Source organism: Nicotiana sylvestris, chromosome 12 (assembly GCF_000393655.2).
Source record: "Nicotiana sylvestris chromosome 12, ASM39365v2, whole genome shotgun sequence".
In the NCBI taxonomy this organism is placed as follows: domain Eukaryota; kingdom Viridiplantae; phylum Streptophyta; class Magnoliopsida; order Solanales; family Solanaceae; genus Nicotiana; species Nicotiana sylvestris.
In genome coordinates, this window is record NC_091068.1 from 59,482,705 (window position 1) to 59,501,132 (window position 18,428).

Sequence of the window (18,428 nt, forward strand, 5' to 3'; positions counted from 1 at the left end):
TAAGATAATTCTTAATTATGTGGGTAATTGATTAATTATTGATTAATGAGAGATTAACAAGATTAATCAAGTAATTAGTGGATAATTAATTCAAAAATGTGGATAAGATTTGATGAAACACGTGGCAGCCCATGAAATGAATTACAATTCCTATAAATGACTCATGTAATATGTGGAAAGGTGTCACATTGTTAGTACATTTAACATGAGTCAAAATCTCTTTAAGCCAAAAGCCTTGAACGTGATTTGCATAATATATGCACTTTAACACATGAAAACTAATATTTACTTACCCCTTAAGATTAGAAGAAATAAGCCTCATATTCCATAAAGACTAAATACGTGTTTTGGCAATGGCCGGAGCTGTAATCACGTATTATTTTGCGATTTTAAGGAAGCCCGGTACAATTTTTTCAAAAATATCATACGGATTTACCCCTACTTCGATCCGTCGTTATGTGTTTCGTCGCGATTAACATGTGTTAAAGGGATTTTCAAGAGAATCGACTCAGGTATGTTAAGGCTATCCCTTATTTTTTTTTGGCATGTTCTATACGACACAAACGAAACGAGCAAATGCACAAATTCCATAAATGACTCTATTCATAGAAGTATTAGAGATATCTATGTTCTTGAATTTTCATGTATCATAATATTCTATCATCTGTTCATGGGTCTCAAAAAAAAATATGAAAGTTGAAAAGAGTTTACTTTATGATATTACTCAACGGCAAAATGATCTTATGACATTTCGAAAGATTTTATTAACGTAATTTTCATGCAATGCATTCATGTACATTGATCCATGACCAGATGACATTATATACACGTATATATGTATTTATATGTATGTATATATATGTACATGGGATATGGGAAAGGTTATGGAGTTATATACCCACCACCACCTGATCAGCTAGTATACGTTAATGATTTTGCCCATAGTGACCAAGATGATATGATGGGATGCCCTCAGAGGCTGATGATGCTATGAAACATGCACCTATGCACGACATGACATTCATACACATATGCATGATACTATAATTATTTCATGATTTACAAAGTTATTCAGACATACAGGTGGAGTCATTTACTCTATATTTCCTCTATGTCTGTTATACACTTATTTATGTGCCTTACATGCTCAGTACATTATTCATACTGACGTCCCTTTTTGCCTGGGTACGCTGTGTTTCATGCCTGCAGGTCCCTATAGACAGGTCGAGAACCCTCCAAGTAGGCTATCAGCTTATCGGAAGATGTTGGTGCGCTCCATTTGCTTTGGAGTTGCTTCTTTGGTTAGTATGAGTTAGATGTGTATTGTTTTGTATGGCGGGACTCTTTCCCGACCTTTATGAAAATTATGTATTCTTAGAGGCTTGTAGACAGATGTCATGTACGTAAAAGATTGTATGGCCTTGTCGGCCTATGTTCAGTGTTCAAGTGGTTACTTTTGTCTTAGAAGCCCATATGTCTTGTGTATAAGTTGGCATTATCTGTTGGATTCTACCTATTTCATGGTAGCCTCTCCGGCTTAGTTATCTATGATAGTCTGACATGAAAAGATACGTTATGTTGGTACTCGATTGAGTAAGGTACCGGATACCCGTCACGGCCCATCGGTTTGGGTCGTGATAGGGGTTTCCTTCACTACTTTTCAACTTCGAGGAGCAGCCTATGAGTGGTGGCGTACCTATGAGATAGACAGTCTGGATGAGGCAGCTTTCCTGAATTGGACTCAGTTTTCAGATATGTTCCTGAGAGATTTTGTTCCTCAGAGCCTCAGAGACGCATGGTGCGTAGAGTTTGAGCATTTGCGCCAGGGTGCTATGACTGTCTCAGAGTATGTTGTCCATTTCACTAGATTAGCTAGGTATGCACCAGCTTTGGTTTCTACTGTTTGTGAGAGGGTTCGCCGGTTTATAGAGGGGCTCATTCCCAGTATCAGGTCTAGCATAGATCGTGAGTTGGAGATGGATATTTCTTATTAGCAGGTGGTGAGCATTGCTAGGAGAGTGGAGGGTATGCATTTCAAGATAGAGAGGAGAGGGAGGACAAGAGGTCTCGAGAGTCGGGCCATCATTCTAGTGCCCGTGCTCCAGCTGCAGTTCGTCATGGGAGGGGTTATATGAGCAGCCCCATTCATTCAGCTCTTCTAGTAGCCAGTGGTATTCCAGCTCCTCCTAGGCCTCAAGAGCCTTATTATACATCTCCAATATCTAGTGCGCCTCCTACGCGAGATGCTTTTAGTGGTCAGTCTAGTAGACCTAGCCCCAGCCAGTCACAACTGCCATGTCCTCCCAGGGCTTGTTTTGAGTGTGGTGACACACGCCATATGGTGAGGGATTGCCCCAGACTTAGGAGGGGTGCACCTCCATGGACTTCTCAGCCACAGTGTGCCCTGTAGAGTTCTCAGGCTATGGTTACAGCACCAGTTGCTACCCCACCTACCCAGCCAGCTAGAGGTGGAGGTCGGGGAGGTAGAGGTCACCATAGAGGAGGAGGCCAGGATAGATATTATGCCCTTCCTGCCCGTACCGAGGCTGTCGCCTATGATTCTATCATCACAGGTATTGTCTTGGTTTTTCATAGAGATACATCGGTTTTATTCGATCTAGGCTCCACTTATTCTTATGTGTCTTCTTATTTTGCCTCGTATTTGGGCATTTCTCGGGATTATTTGAGTTCCCCTATTTATGTTTCTACTCTTGTGGGAGATTATCTTGTTGTAGATCGAGTTTATCGGTCGTGTGTGGTTGCTCTTAATGATTTTAAACCATAGCCACTTTATTATTGCTCGACATGGTAGATTTTGATGTTATCTTGGGCATGGACTGGTTATCGCCCCATTATGCTATTCTTGATTGTCACGCCAAAACTGTGATGCTGGCTATGCCAGGTGTACCGCGAGTAGAGTGGAGGGGTACCTTAGATCATACTTCTAGTAGAGATTCTTAAGGCTCAACATATGGTTGAGAAGGGGTGTGACATGTATCTAGCTTATGTGAGAGATATCAGTATTGATACCCCTACAGTTGATTTAGTCCTAATAGTACGTGATTTTCTGATGTGTTTCCAACTGATCTTCCGGGCATGTCACTCGATAGAGGTATTGATTTTGGCATTAATCTGTTGCAGGGCACTCAGTCTATTTCTATTCCCCCGTATCATATGGCCCCTCTTGGGTTGAAGGAGTTGAAGGATCAGTTATAGGAATTGCTTGATAAGGGTTTTATTCGGCCCAGTCTATCACCTTGGGGTGATCGTGTGTTGTTTGTGAAGAAAAAGTATGGTTTATGCGTATGTGCATTGATTATCGCTAGTTGAACAAAGTTATAGTGAAGAATCGTTATCTTGCCTCATATTGATGATTTGTTTGACCAGCTACAGGGTGTTTTCTAAGATTGACTTGCGTTTAGGTTACCATCAATTAAGATTCGGCAACATCCCAAAGATTGCTTTTAGGACTAGGTATGTTCATTATGAGTTCCTTGTTATGTCATTTGGGTTGACCAATTCCCTAGTAGCCTTTATGTATTTGATGCACAGTGTGTTCCGGCCATATCTTGACTCGTTCGTCATTGTCTTTATTGATGATATTTTGGTGTATTCCCGGAATCTAGAGGATCATGTGTGTCACACCTCCTTTTTTTTGAGTTTCAAGAAAACCTTTTATTTGCATTTTCTAAGGAAAGATTTCTAAAGAAGGAACTTAAAAAAAATATATTTTTGGATTTTTTTAAAATCGGGGTCGGAACCGATGAGGTTTGCCTACGTATCTCACATCCGGTGAGAATCAGACTCGCGTAGTTCGGTCGATAAAACAAACTTCTCTTGAAAAACCAGACTCTTTTTTTAATTGGCAAGCAAAGCCATTTTTTTTTAAAAAAAAAATCTGTGCATTTTCTTTTTCAACAAACTATTTAAAAATGAAACATTTCTCTTTTTTTATTTATCTTCTTCATTTCCTCGATCAATAAACAACCATTTTTTTAACAAATTCTTCTTTTTTCATTTTTTAAGAAAATTCGACGGAGTTTCGACACTATTTTGACATTGGTTATTTTTTTTAAAACAGATAATCAACTCTTCGTACTCTATTTCTCTCCCCTTTTTATTTTCCAAATACTCCAAAGTCGGTCAGCATGTAAGTCCAAAACAAATAAATGCACGGAAAACAAGTAGGATGCATCAAGATGGTCTTTTTCATTTTGGTACATCTGTCCTAGACAGACCCAACCCCTGTGTTGAGACTCCAAAGTCAAATGCACATGATGCAAACAAACGTTCCTACTAGGGATCCGGCATGAAGCTGAGTTATTCTAGGTTCGTAGCCTGAGTATTTGTTCTAGACTGTGTACCCGAGCGGACAACTCGAGTCGAGGAGGGGGCTACGTACTGGGGACCCGCGTGATCATCCGGCTTTGTAACTTGTCCGGCCTCTTTCTTATTTCAGGGTATGACACTAACAGAATAGGGAGTCTTGACCAGGAAGCTCCTTCCCAGAGGTAAGAAGAGAAGGGTTTCGGCACAGTTTATATACAGTTCAGATAATATCAAAGCGGTAAAAGACAACATTTAGCACGTTATGCCCAAACATGTAGTAAAGATCAGATAATAAAGCTAAATATAACAATTATTCTAAGCTCGAATTCTGAACCCTGAACAAACGTTCTGGGTTAAAATCTCCAGCAGAGTCGCCAAAGCTGTCACACCTCCTTTTTGCGCACCTACCCTAAAGGATAAATGCGCGAAGGAGTTTTTCCAATTTAAGTGACAATATTCGAAATGAGATTATTTATTTAATTCAGAGTTGCCACTTGGGAAAGGTTTGGCTTTTGGTGTCCCAAGTCACCGGTTTATCTTGAATCCCAATTTGAGGAAAATATTCGACTTTCCAAATGAAGTCTGCGAACCAGAAATTCTAAGTAAGGAATTCTGTTGACTCGAGGGAAGGTGTTAGGCACCCCCGAATCCCGTGGTTCTAGCACGGTCGCTTAAATTGTTATAATGGCTAAATAACTGATTTTAATACATGTTATAACTTGTGTGCTTTTATTAGGTTTAAACCGCTTTTATTATTATTTATTTTTTATGGAATTGCAACGTCGTGAAAATGCATTTTTCGAACCACGTCACAATCAATGCGCCCGTGGTTGTTAATACATTCTGACTCCGTTGAGATTTGGATTTGGGTCACATAAATGCGCACCCGAATTTAAGAATGTAATTTAATTAAATCACGCCTAAAGAGTCTAACGCGTTATTATCTTTGGGGAAAGCCGTGAAGTTCGCTAGACGGCTCATCCCGTATTCTAAGTATTTTTAATATATACATTTATGAGAGCCCCGCAGTTTGTGCACTTCTTCTTTTTTTTGGCGAGGCTCGTCTAACAACAAACTTAAAAATACTTCAAATAACAATAGGCACATGCTATACATATGTTTAAACTAAAGCTAAAGCCAAAAGCAAAAGTTAAAGCTTAAAAGGAAAACAAAAGCAAAAGTTAAAGCAAAAGCAAAAGTTAAAGCTAAAGCAAAGTTAAAGTTAAAACAAAAGTTAAAGCAAAAAGGGTGTTATTATTTTAATAGCTTTTAACATTTCGAAAAAATTCAAGGTTATTTAAAACATCTCAAACCATAGCATCTGTGCTTCACGACACGCTTTATTTAACCTTGTTCGAAATTGAAGCCGGGCCACATGAAATGCACCCTCGAATTTAGAAATTAAGCATCACAACTACGTCACGGGAACCGTACCCGTAATCACGATAATAAATTAAAGGCGCGCCTAAAAAGTATACTAGGTGTTCGTTATTCTTTTATATAAACTTTGTGACTATTGTAAAGCAAGCATTATAAAATTCGACTAACAATTAAATCATGAAGACTAATAGTTAAGCTATAATCTAAATCCAGCAACTTATTTCTTTCATGTACCCATTTTGTGGAACATATCTTATGAGACAAAATTCAAACGAAAAAAAATGAAATAAACAAAATAACAATGAAGTCATCCGAGGTTAAACAAATATGGAACAACAATTCTAATAGGTAATAATATCCATGGTAAAATCAAAAGCAATTCAACAAAGAGGACACACAAACAGTTCATAGGAAAACCATGTCATTTTCATTCCATTTAAGCAAATATCACAAGTTTAGAAATGTGTATGCACCTGTTTGAAGCAAGAACAACAACCAAACTGGACCGACAACTATCAGAAACCTCTCCAACGATGGAACCTTGGAACCTCGATGTCAAGCTCAAAGATCTCAGACCGGAAACCACGAGCACAACCCAAACGACGACCTCAGACGGACTGCGCGACGATAGTGAAGAAACAGCGGCAACTGGGCTGATTGGTTAGAGACCTGGGGGCTAGTGTTATGGTGTTCGAAGGAGAAGAACGTGAAGTAATAGAAGCAGCAACAACTGCTGCTCGACGGGGTTCCGGTGGTCATGAGGCTGGTTGATTGGTTGTCGACTGGAAGAAGGATGACGGGGACGATCTAGTTGCTCGATAGTGAGGTTGAGCTCGTCCGGTTGACGGATGTAGCGACGAATGGAGGGATTCTATGGCGACGATGAGGGTGGTCTGGGTGGATGACGAGGAAGGTGATGACGTAAAGGGGTAGTCGTTTGAACGTGAGGAAGGTGATGGCGCAGCAGCGATGGCTGTTTTGGTGGAGCTGAAGCTTGCTGGCTGGAGGATAGAGTGGTCGACGGACTGTTTGGTTGACGATGTTGCTGCTGGTGCGGGAGGGATGGTGGGCTGTTGATGGTGGTTGTGAGACGGAGAGGAAGCCGGGGCAACGGTGGTTGCTGATGGTGGAAGGGTGGTCGCTGGACGATTTTTTCGGTGACGGGCAGTGATGGTTTTGAAACGTGAAGGAGGTGGATTTACGGTCGTGGTGGTTTTTTTTCTTCTTCTCCAAAATGGAGAAGAAGACCAACAGTAGTGGTCTTCTCTTTTTCCTTTTAAAAAAAAATGTCTCCAGTCCCCTCTCTCATGTGCTCATCCGTGTATATGTAAATGTAGGGTGTTTTTATATGTTTTTTCTCTTCTTTTCTTTTAAATCTAAGTGGTCCAATTTTAAAAGCCTTCCCATGTTACTTTGTCCATGTGCCCATGTTCTTGTGTTTTGTCTGTGTCCCCCACGTGTGGTGGGCTCGGATTGTTACGGGCTAGGTTCGAAAATTAGGCCTAAAAATGGGTCGTTTGAACCCGAATATTATTCTTTGCCCGGAACCGAGAATGAAACATGAATTTATTTAATTAATCCTACATAAGCAAAATAACTATAAAAATAAGACTGACAATTAAAACGAAACTATTTTTATATTTTTCCAAGTTTTTTTTTAAAAAAAACCTACAACACATTAATTAAACTATTTTTTTACAATTTTTGTTTTTATATATATATATATATATAAAGATAAAAATATAAAGTACTATTTTTGTATTTTTTAAAGTTTATGAGAAATAAATAAACTAAAATTTATATATATTTTTTGTAATTTTCATTTTTGTGACGAAAATAAAGTAAAAGAGTCAAAATAAGCTGAAATAGCTACATTAAGGCTAAATTAAATATTTATGTGCTAAAATGTGAAAAATTTTCGGAGGGAAAAAAATCACATGTCAACAATGTGCAGCACCTGAGGATAGTGCTTTAAACTTTTAGGGAAAAGAAATTATATGCAAAGTTCTCAAAATGTGAGTTTTTGTTGGATTTTGTGGCATTCTTGGGCCACGTTGTATCAAGTGAGGGTATTCAAGTGGATCCGAAGAAAGTGGAAGTAGTGCAGAGTTGGTCCAAATCATCCTCAACTACAGAGTTCCGCAATTTTCTTGGCTTGGCGAGTTATTGTCGTCGATTTGTTGAGGGGTTTTCATCTATTGTAGCCCCTATGACCAGGCTGACTCAGAAGGGTGCTCCGTTCCAGTGGATCGAAGAGTGTGAGGCGAGCTTTCAGAAGCTCAAAACAGCTTTGACTACAGCCCAGTTTTTATATTGCCTACAAGTTCGGGGTCTTATACTATCTATTATGATGCCTTGAGGATTGGCGTTGGAGCGGTATTGATGCAGGACGGTAGGGTGATTGCCTACACATCCAAATAGTTGAAGCTACAAGAGAAGAATTATCCTGTCAATGATTTCGAGTTAGCTGCTATTGTCCACGCCTTGAAGATCTGGCACCATTATTTGTATCGTGTGCCTTGTGAGATTTATACTGATCACTGGAGTTTGCAGCATTTGTTCAAGCAGAAGGATCTTAATTTGCGCCAGAAGAGGTGGTTAGAGCTGCTGAAGGACTATGATATCACTATTTTGTATCACCCGGGCAAGGCTAATGTGTTGGCCGATTCTTTGAGTCACCGGGCAGAGAGTTTAGGAAGTTTAGCTTATTTACCAACAACGGAGAGACCTACGACGATGGATGTTCAGGCCTTAGCCAGCCAATTTGTGAGATTGGATCTTTCAGAGCCTTGTCAGGTTCTAGCTCTCGTGATTTCTCAGTCTTCCTTATTTGATCGTATCAGAGAGCGTCAGCTTGATGGCCCTCATTTGCTTGTCCTCAAGGATAAGGTCCTGCATGGCGATATCAGAGATGTGACTATTGGTGATGATGGGGGTTTAAGGATGCAGGGTGGGATTTGTGTACCTAATGTTGATGGACTTCGGGAGTTGATTTTAGAGGAGGCCCATTGTTCGTGGTATTCCATTCATCTGGGTGCTGCAAAAATGTACCAAGATTTGAGACAACACTATTGGTGGAGGCGGATGAAGAAAGAAATAGTTGGGTTTGTAGCTCGGTGTCTCAATTTGTCAGCAGGTGAAGTACAAGCACCCGAGACCAGGTGGGTTGCTTCAGCAGATAGAGATTCTGGAGTGGAAGTGGGAGAGGATCACCATAGACTTCGTAGTTGGGCTCCCACGGATTTTGAGAATGTTCGATGCCATTTGGGTGATTGTGGATCGGGTGACCAAGTCCGCGCACTTCATTCTTGTGTGTACTACCTATTTTTCGGAGCGTTTGGCGGAGATTTATATTTGGGAGATTGTTCATCTGCAGGGTATTCTAGTTTCCATTATTTCAGATAGAGGCACTCAGTTTATATCACGGTTCTGGATGGCCATACAACATGAGTTGTGTATACAGGTGTAGCTGAGCACAATATTTTACCCAAGATGGACGGACAGACCGAGCGCACTATTTAGATTCTTTAGGACATGCTCCGTGTGTGTGTGATGGAGTTTGGAGGTTCTTGGGATCAGTTCTTTCCACTAGCTGAGTTTTCCTACAACAACAACTATCAGTCTAGCATTCAGATAACACTGTGTGAGGCCTTGTATGGTAGGCGGTGTAGATCCCCCGTGGGTTGGTTTGATCTGGATGAGGCTAGCTTATTAGGCACAGACCTGGTTCAGGATTTTTTGGAGAAGGTTAAGGTGATTCAGGATAGATTCCGTATAGCCAGTCCACACTAAAGAGTTACGCGGATCGGAATGTTCGTGATGTTTCCTATATGGTTGGTGAGCGGGTTCGGCTTCGGGTTTCGCCTATGAAGGGCGTTTTGAGATTTGGGAAGAAAGGGAAAATGAATCCGACGTTTATTGGTCCTGTTGAGATATTGCGACGTGTTGGGGAGGTTGCTTATGAGCTTGCCTTACCTCCCAGCTTGATAAGAGTTCATCCGGTTTTCATGTTTCGATGCTCCACAAGTATCATGGCGATCCGTCGCACGTGTTGGATTTCAGTTCAGTCTAGTTGGACAAAGATCTATCTTATGTTGAGGAGCTGGTTGCGATATTGGACAGGCAGGTTCGAAAGCTGAGGTCAAAGAACATTGCATCAGTGAAGGTTCAGTAGCGGGGTTAGCCGGTAAAGGAGGCGACCTGGGACACCAAGCAAGATATGCGCAGCCATTGCCCTCATCTTTTTACTACTTCAGGTATGTCTCTATGCTCGTTCGAGAACGAACGGATGTTTAAGTGTAGGAACATGTAACGACCCGGCCGGTCATTATAAGAATTAATGCCCCGATCACTTATTAACTACTTCTCGTGTTAGTTTCAGCTATTTTGATTTGTCGGGATGTTTTGCTTTTAGTTTCGGAGTGTTTTGGGACACTTAGTCCCTAAAAGAGAGCTTAAGCTTTAGAATTTGGACAGTTGTCGGAGTAGTGTGAAGACGGCCTCAGAATAGAGTTCTCTCGATTCTGTTAGCTCCGTTGGGTGATTTCGGGCTTATGGGCGTGTTCGGATTGCGTTTTGGAGGTCCGTAGCTTATTTAGGCTTGAAATGCCGATAGTTGAATTTTTAAAGTTTCCGGTTTGGTAGTGAGATTTTGATATCAGGGCCAGAATGGGATTGCGGAAGTTGGAATAGCTCCGTAGTGTTGAATGTGACATGCTTGCAAAATTTCAGGTCATTCTGACGAGGTTTGATAGACTTTTTGATCAAAAGCGTAATTTGAGAGTTTTTGGAGTTCTTAGGCTTGAATCCAATGTTAAATTGGTGTTTTGATGTTGTTTTGAGCGTTCTGAAGATAGGAACAAGTTTGAATGATGTTTTAGGATTTGTTGGAATGTTTGGTTGAGGTCTCGGGGGCCTCGGGTGTGTTTCAGATGCTCAACGGACCATTTTTGGGCTTGGAGAAGGAGCATTTTTTTGCTGGTTTTCTGTTGCAGACTTTTCTTCATCGCGATCATGTGAGGGGGCTCGTGATCGTGGAGGGGAATTTTTTATATGAAATCACGGGAGAAGGAGGGCGAACGCATACTATTGGTAGAAGTTGAATCACGAACGCGTGGGCTACACCGCGTTCGCGAATAGGACGAAGTGAGGCAGCTCAGGAGTGGAAGTTGCTCTTCGCGATTGCGTGAGTTCAACAACGATCGCGTAGAGCTGAGTAGTGCAACATCACGATCGCGTAGGGATTATCAGGGTTAATTTGGGGGTGAGTGATGTTGCTCTTCGCGGTCGCGTGGGAGTTTCCGCGATCGCGATTAAGGTCGCGTCTGGGCAGAACATAAAGTTCAAAATTGAGGGTTTTGAGTTCATATCACAAAATTGAATTGGGAGCTCGGTAGGAGATGAATTTTGGAGAGATTTTCGGAGGGAGTTTGCGGGTAATGATTCTTAGCTCCTTTTTGCTTATAACCCATTAATCTAAATACGAATTCATCATCTAATTTCAGATTTGGGGTGAAAAATTGGGAAAAATTTTGGAAAGGTTCTTAGGCCTAATTTTCGAGTTTTGATTAGAGATTTGACATAGGATTTGGATTATTTTGGTATGGTTATACTTGTGATTGAATGGGGGTTCATAATCCGTAACTTTTATTTGATTCCGAGACGTGGGCCTGGGGGACTTTTTGGGCAATTTTCTTAATTTCGCTTGTTATCTTCGAATTAATTAGTGGAATCAGTTACTTAAAGTTATATTTACATTATTCAATTGATTTGAATAGATTTGAGCTATTTGGAGTCAAGTACTCATGGTAAGAACATAGTTTAGGATTGATTTTTGAGCCGGTTCGAGGTAAGTAGCTTGCCTAACCTTGTGTAAGGGAACTCCCCTTAGAATTTGGTATTGTTGATATATGAAATGCATTGTACGTGAGGTGACGAGTGTGTACATATGCTAATTGTTGAAAATCCTATTTTCATTAAGTAACTATAACAGTGTTTTTCTTCCCTACTTATACTACTTGCAATTTATGCCTACTGTTAGCCTAAGGAAGCATGTCTAATTGACTTAATTGCTTTACTTGCTCAAACTGCTTTATTTGAATTCTGTGCAGTATGCTAGGTTAGAAATACCTGTTTACCGTGGTATGAAATTTGGATTTGAACTGAATGTTCTTCGTGTTGTTGATGTGTATTTACTTTGGGACTAGGGACGGTATCCCGAGAGATCTCCCTGCATGTTTACTTTAGGACTACGGATTTGTATTCTGGTAGATCCCCCTATACATTTATATTGGAACTATGGGACTGCACCCGGTAGATTCCCCCAGTACTGGATATTTACATTTGGGACTACGGATTGGAATTTTGGTAGATCCCCGTGCACTATGAGTTGGACTGCGGGACGACACCCGGGAGATCTACTGGATATTTACATTTGGGGATTATAGGACGGTTTCCTGGGAGATCCCCGGTTTCTATCTCTGAGTGGAGTTACATTCTTATCTTTAATTTTCTCTCCATTGTATCTGTTGTTATTCTTATTATCCTGTGTTACTTCATACTGTTAGCATTTAATTATACTGTCGTATTCTATTGTGTTTTACCTCGTTATTATCATGTGTTACTTCATCCTTAGCTTGTGATTTCATGAGATTCCGAGTTCTGGGAAGTTGTTAAGTTTTTGAGATCTTGTATTATCATATGCCGAGCGGCATCTTAAACGCTTCTATATTTGTTTATCTTCATTTTTTTAGTTTATCCACATTTTGTTTCTTTTTCTGCAATTGTTAGGCTTACATAGTCATAGAGACTAGGTGCCATCATGACAGTTCACAGAGAGAGAACTTGGGTCGTGATACCTTCTATAACGTAGTTCACTTGTATGAGTTATTATTTGGTAGATATTGATAAGTTGGTAAAGTTGAGACATTCGAGTTATCAGAGATTCTTTGATTATTATGTGATTCTTCATTGCCTCATACATTTACTCTCTTGATGTAGACATTCTTGTAAATTTTGGTTGTTGAATTGTTATTGTTGATTGAAATTGTTTGGGGAGCGGATTGCACGCTGCTATAGAAATTGAAAGGTAATGAACTTTAATGGTTGAATAAGGATGGATATGATATTGACAGATGATGATATGGTGGGATCGGGTTGTGCGCCGCAACGTATTGTATAAGTTGTATTTGTTTGTGACTGTTGGATTTTGCCCCGGTATCTTGAGATGAATTTATAAGACATGTTATTCTGGGCTCTATGGTAGTTGAATTTTGAGTTCGTTGTTATGCGTTAATTGCTTTAATTCCATCCCTGTCTTTTCTGTTATTATTATTTTTGCGTACATGTTATTGTAGGTGACCCACCTTAGACTCGTCACTACTTTATCCGAGTTAGGCTCGGCACTTACAGAGTACATTGGGTCGATTGTACTCATACTACACTTTGCACTTTTTGTGCAGATAGCGGAGTTGGTCCCAACTGTGCTGACTGAGGTCTGTTCGGATCTAGCTATCAGTGGAGACTTGTGGTATAGCTGCACGAGTGTCCGCAGTCTTGAAGTCCCCTTCTACATCATTCTAGCTATTTATTTTGATTAAGACATTTATGTTTATTTCAGACCATTGTAGTACTGTAGATGCTCATTTATTCGTGACACTAGATCTGGGATTGTATTCGGATTTCGTCGTTTATTAGTTTATCGCCTTATTTTATACTACTCAACTTTATTACTGTCAATTAATTTTGAAATACTTAAAAATGGTTAAGACATATAGCTAATGCTGTATTGCCTAGCAAGTGAAATGTTAGGCGCCATCATGGTCCCAAGGGTGAAAATTCTGGGTCGTGACAATTGGGCAATAATGACATGCATTGGCGAAATAGTAATTAGTTGATAAAATCTATGTCTCGATTTTGAGATTTATGATACTCCTTTATGAAAGCTTATAAGCTTTCATGTGTAAACTCCGCTGATGGATTTTGTATCCATAACATGAAATAAGTTAACCCAAATTCTAGAGGAAGTAATCAATAAATCATATTGTTATTAATTTAATATAATTAATTAGTATCTTAATCTTAACATGTGGAGTTAAATAAGGTTTTATGAAATTTTTTTGAAATTGAGCTAAGGAGTGAAATTACAAGTTTTTAGTGAAATAATGCATAATTTATTGTGGTAGATATTAATTTCGAAATTTGAACTTTAAATCCATAATAGGATTGCTTATTAATTAAATTATGTGATTCCTACTGTGCCCAAATAATAGAAAATAAAGGAAACCTTTCTTTGGTGGAAAAAAAATCCAACAGGTTTTGAAAAGGGGGTTTAACCCAAAACAATGTGGCTATATATACATTGGTTTTTTATACTTAAGGATGGCCGAATTTTGGTGCATTTTCCTTGAAATTTCGCTCACACAAGATTTCTTCTGTTCGGATATTATTTGGGTAACACAATAGAAGACTGTGAGACGTTCTTGGAGGTTGTGATCTGTAATGACCCGACCAGTCATTTTTAGAATTTAAGCTCCGTTTGGCGGTGTAAGGTCTTGAAAAACTTCATATTATGTGTATCGACTTGCGTGCATGGTTGAATTCAGTTACCAGATGATTCACAATCAAATTGGAGCAAGGAATCTAGTTTTAAAAGCTTAAGCGGTGAGAATTTGACCGGAATTTGACTTTTGTATAAATAGCTCCAGAATGGGTTTTGGATAATTTCAACAGCTTTGTATGGTGATTTGGGACGTAGTCGTGCGTCCGGATTTGGATTTGGAGGTCCGTAGGGTAATTTGAGGCATTTTAGCGAAAGTTGGAAAAGTTGAAGTTTGGGAAAATGGAGAATTTGACCTATAGTTGAGTTTAGTGATATCGGAGTGCAATTTCGAGACATGAAACAACTCCATTATGTCATTTGGGACTTTCTTGCAAAATTTGGTGTCATTTGGAGTTGATTTGATATGGATAGGACGATTGGTTTCGATTCTAAGTGTTCTTGAAGTTCATGGTTATTTTCATGTGGTTTGGCATATGATTTGTGGTTCTACAGGTTATTTTGGTGTTCTGATCGTGCGAGCGAGTTCGTGTTATGTGTTCAGACTTCCGTGAGTGTTTGGTTTGGAGCCTCGGGGGCTCAGGTGAGTTTTGAATTAGCTTCAGATTGTTTTGTTAACTTTTTGTGTGCTGGTTCTGGTTTTCTCGCATTTGCGAGTTTTTGGTTGCAAATGCGACTACTGCAATTGCGAGGTAGTCATCGCAATTGCGAGCTTGGGCTGCTGGGGATTAGGTCGCATTTGCGAAGAAAGTACCGCTTTTGCGAAACCTTCAGAGTTTCCTATCGCATTTGCGATGAAGGCAGGACTGTTCCATGCTTCGTTTTTGCGAAGAATTCTTCATTTTTGCGAACCCAGTATTGCAAATACGACATCTGTAGCCTGCTAAAAGCTGGGCATTCCAAATCTTAGCTTCATTTTATCATATTTTAAACCCTAGGTCTGAAAGTGGGCGATTTTGAGAGAGGATTTTAATATCAAATCATTGGGTAAATGCCTCTAATCAAATTTCGACTATATTTTGTTATTATATCTTAGATTTAACATCAAATTCATGTGAATCTAAAGGAAATTTTGGGGAAAATTGTAAAACCTTTCAAAAATGAAATATGATGATTTGAAGGACGAATTGGTATCGGAACTTCATAATTTTTGTATGGTTGAACTCGTATTGGAATGGTGTTCGGGTTTTGTAAATTTTGTCGGGTGTTGAGGTACGGGCCTGAGAAGTTGACTTTTGTTTACATTTTGCAAATTATATAAGGATCATAACTTTGTTAATTGAAATTGTCTTCTCTTGCATTGTTTGATGTATTTAAGTCGTCTTTGGCTTGATTGGGCCGAGCGATGGTGAGTTGGTAAAGGAAAAGCTAAGTTGAGTATTTAGTTGATCGAATTAGGGTAAGTATCATGCCTAACCTTGTGTGAGGGATTTCCCCTTAGGACTAGAGTCTTCTATGTTCATTGTAGTCTATGTACGCGAGGTAATGAGTGCGTACTCAGACTTATTTGTGGAAATTGGCCTTTTAGGGTTCTTAGGTCCTTATATTCACTGTGTATGAAGTTTTTCTTGATATGACCGAGTTCCTATTTACTAGTTTCACCTCTACATGCTTAAATTAGAATTAGTTGCTTTAGGAGTCAATCTTTTTGCTTATTTGACTCTTACTTGACATAACTGAAGATTTTTACCTCTTCTATTGTCATGTTATCTTTTCATAATTGCTTATCTTTATTTGAAATTATCATCATCTTATCCTATAATTGTTTAGTCTTAATTTAGGTTATGATTATCTTTCCACTGCTTATCCATAATTGAATTGTTGAATATCCTCGTAATTGCTCAACCTTAAAAGAAGTTTAGATATCTTATATCTTAGTTGACTTTCTTTAGTTGGAACTATTTGACTCGTGTTAGCTTCTTTATTGTTGTGTACACAGCTAAAATCGGTCGTTCCGATTTTATGATCGATATGACATTCCGTAGAACAGTAGGCTCGAGGCTCTGATCGAGGTTCGACCCCGAGGGTTCCCTATGCTCAATCTCGGGGTAGCACAAATCGATGGATATCATGGACAATCGGGAAATTCAAAAGGCGCGTGCTCAAAGTTGACAACGCCTGTAAGAATGGAACAAGTCCGTACCGGACCATTAAGTAGACATACCAATAACTTTTCTTTGTAATAAATGCATATGTACTCTGTTGGGATATCCCGTCCTATATAAAGGGGACCCTTGTCATTTTTTGCACACATGATATTCAATACAAGGAACAACAACATTCTTTGCTCTCTAACTTAAACTCTCTCCATTGTCATTCTTTTGATTTATTACTTACAATTATTGTGTTTCATTGATTTTTATTCATTTATTATTCATCATTGTTCATAAAGAGCCACCATTAAGGCTCCCAGAACTGTATCGGCCCCATTCCAGCGCTCTAGCTCGACCCGAGGCCCGACATAGGCTAGCTCGAGGCCCCGATTCCAGCCATTCAGTTTGCATAACATATTATCTTCAAAGCTCTTATATCTTTTTCTTAACTCACGCTTAGCATCTATTGCCTAACAACTAGCATAAAAATAAATCACGTATTTTTAGAATCACAAAATCAAATCTAATTGTAATTACCATTTTCAAGGTAAACAGTTTGGCGCCTACCGTGGGGCTAAAAATAATAGTGATTTTTTTAGTGCTGGTTTACTGAAAAACGCAAGTTATTCTTCACATTTTTTCTTGTCCAAGAATCTTCGATTTCAGGTCAAAATGACTAGCTCAGTAAATGTACATGAAAACTACGGTCCTAAGGACCATAGAGAGAATGGTGTGAGGCTGTTTCAGGCGCCGGTGCACCACTGCAAAACCCTGAGGAGCACCAGAGCCAATCCCTGTAGGTGTGGGATAACATAACGCCTGACATGTTGATATAAGCTCCCGCACTAATGGAAGTATACGCCAAGAAAACCAACAGGAAGCTCGGAAAACCCCATCCCGGAAGGAAGGAGAGGCAGACAAGAGGAACAGAACCAGAAAATGCCAGCACATCATTCATATGATCATTGGAGGGACCGACGTTCCTCAAGGACCCGTGATCAAACAGACAAAAGTTTTTGTTGCAACAGAAGGGGAAATTCCGGGCCGCATGCCCGAGTACATCCTAGCATTTAGAAAAGAAGACTTCGAGACCTTCTCTCATCCGTATAACGATGCGCTGGTAATTTTATTTCTCTTGAATAATATCCAAGTTAAACATGTACTCGTGCATTCAGGTAGCTTGGCCAACGTAATCAGGTCAAAGGTGGTAGAATAACTCGGTCTGTTCAATCAAATCACACCTACCTATCGAGTCCCCAATAGCTTCAACATGGCTGGTAAAGCAACGAAGGGGGATATCATTCTCCCGGTCAACATGTTCGATATAGTTCGGAATACCAAATTTCATGTTGTCGAAGGTGACATGAGGTACAATGCACTGCTTGGAAGGCCATGGATACATAACATGAGGGCAGTACCGTCAACTCTTCATCAGATGATGAAGTTTCCAACAAAAGACGACATAAAATGGTATATGGATAGTAGCATGCAGCAAAGGAGATGTTCCCGGTTCACGGGGCCGGAGGGCAAACAGACCTCCGAGGATGATGAAGAAGATTTCCTCGCTCCTCGAACTTTCGTTACCCCTGAAGAATCAGACGCAACAAAACCAACAATTGAAGAACTGGATCAAGCTACTTTGATTGAGCATCTCCCAGATCGGAAGGAATAACTGGGGATGAGATTGACCCTTGAACTCAGGAAAAAACTCATTCAATTTCTTATCAATAATATCGATTGCTTTGCTTGATACATTTAGATATGACAGGGATCCCGCCGGAAATAACAACCCATCATCTAAGTGTCGACCCCAGGTTTAAATTAGTGAAGCAAAAATGGAGACCTCAGTCCAAAGTAAAACATGCGTTCATCAAGGACGAGGTAAAAAATGTCTCAAAATATGGTCAATTAGGGAGGTAAAATCCCCCGAATGGTTGGCCAATGTAGTGGTAGTTCCCAAAAAGGGGAATAAGTTCATAATGTGCGTAGATTATAAAGACTTAAACAGGGCATACCCTAAAGATTCATTGTCGTTTCCCAACATTGACCGCTTGATCGATGCTACGGCC

General features: G+C 39.8%; 1 protein-coding gene across 1 annotated transcript; it reads left to right on the plus strand.

The window, feature by feature from the left end:
• Window positions 1–17,629: 17,629 nt before the first annotated feature.
• Window positions 17,630–18,031, plus strand: LOC138883094 (uncharacterized). The gene has a single exon (XM_070163754.1). The coding sequence runs from the start codon at window positions 17,630–17,632 to the stop codon at window positions 18,029–18,031; it is 402 nt and encodes a 133-aa protein (XP_070019855.1).
• Window positions 18,032–18,428: the final 397 nt, after the last annotated feature.

Excerpts from the sequence above, each read along its gene's own strand:
- LOC138883094 (XM_070163754.1), top strand. The coding sequence starts at position 17,630 with ATGGCTGGTAAAGCAACGAAGGGGGATATCATTCTCCCGGTCAACATG.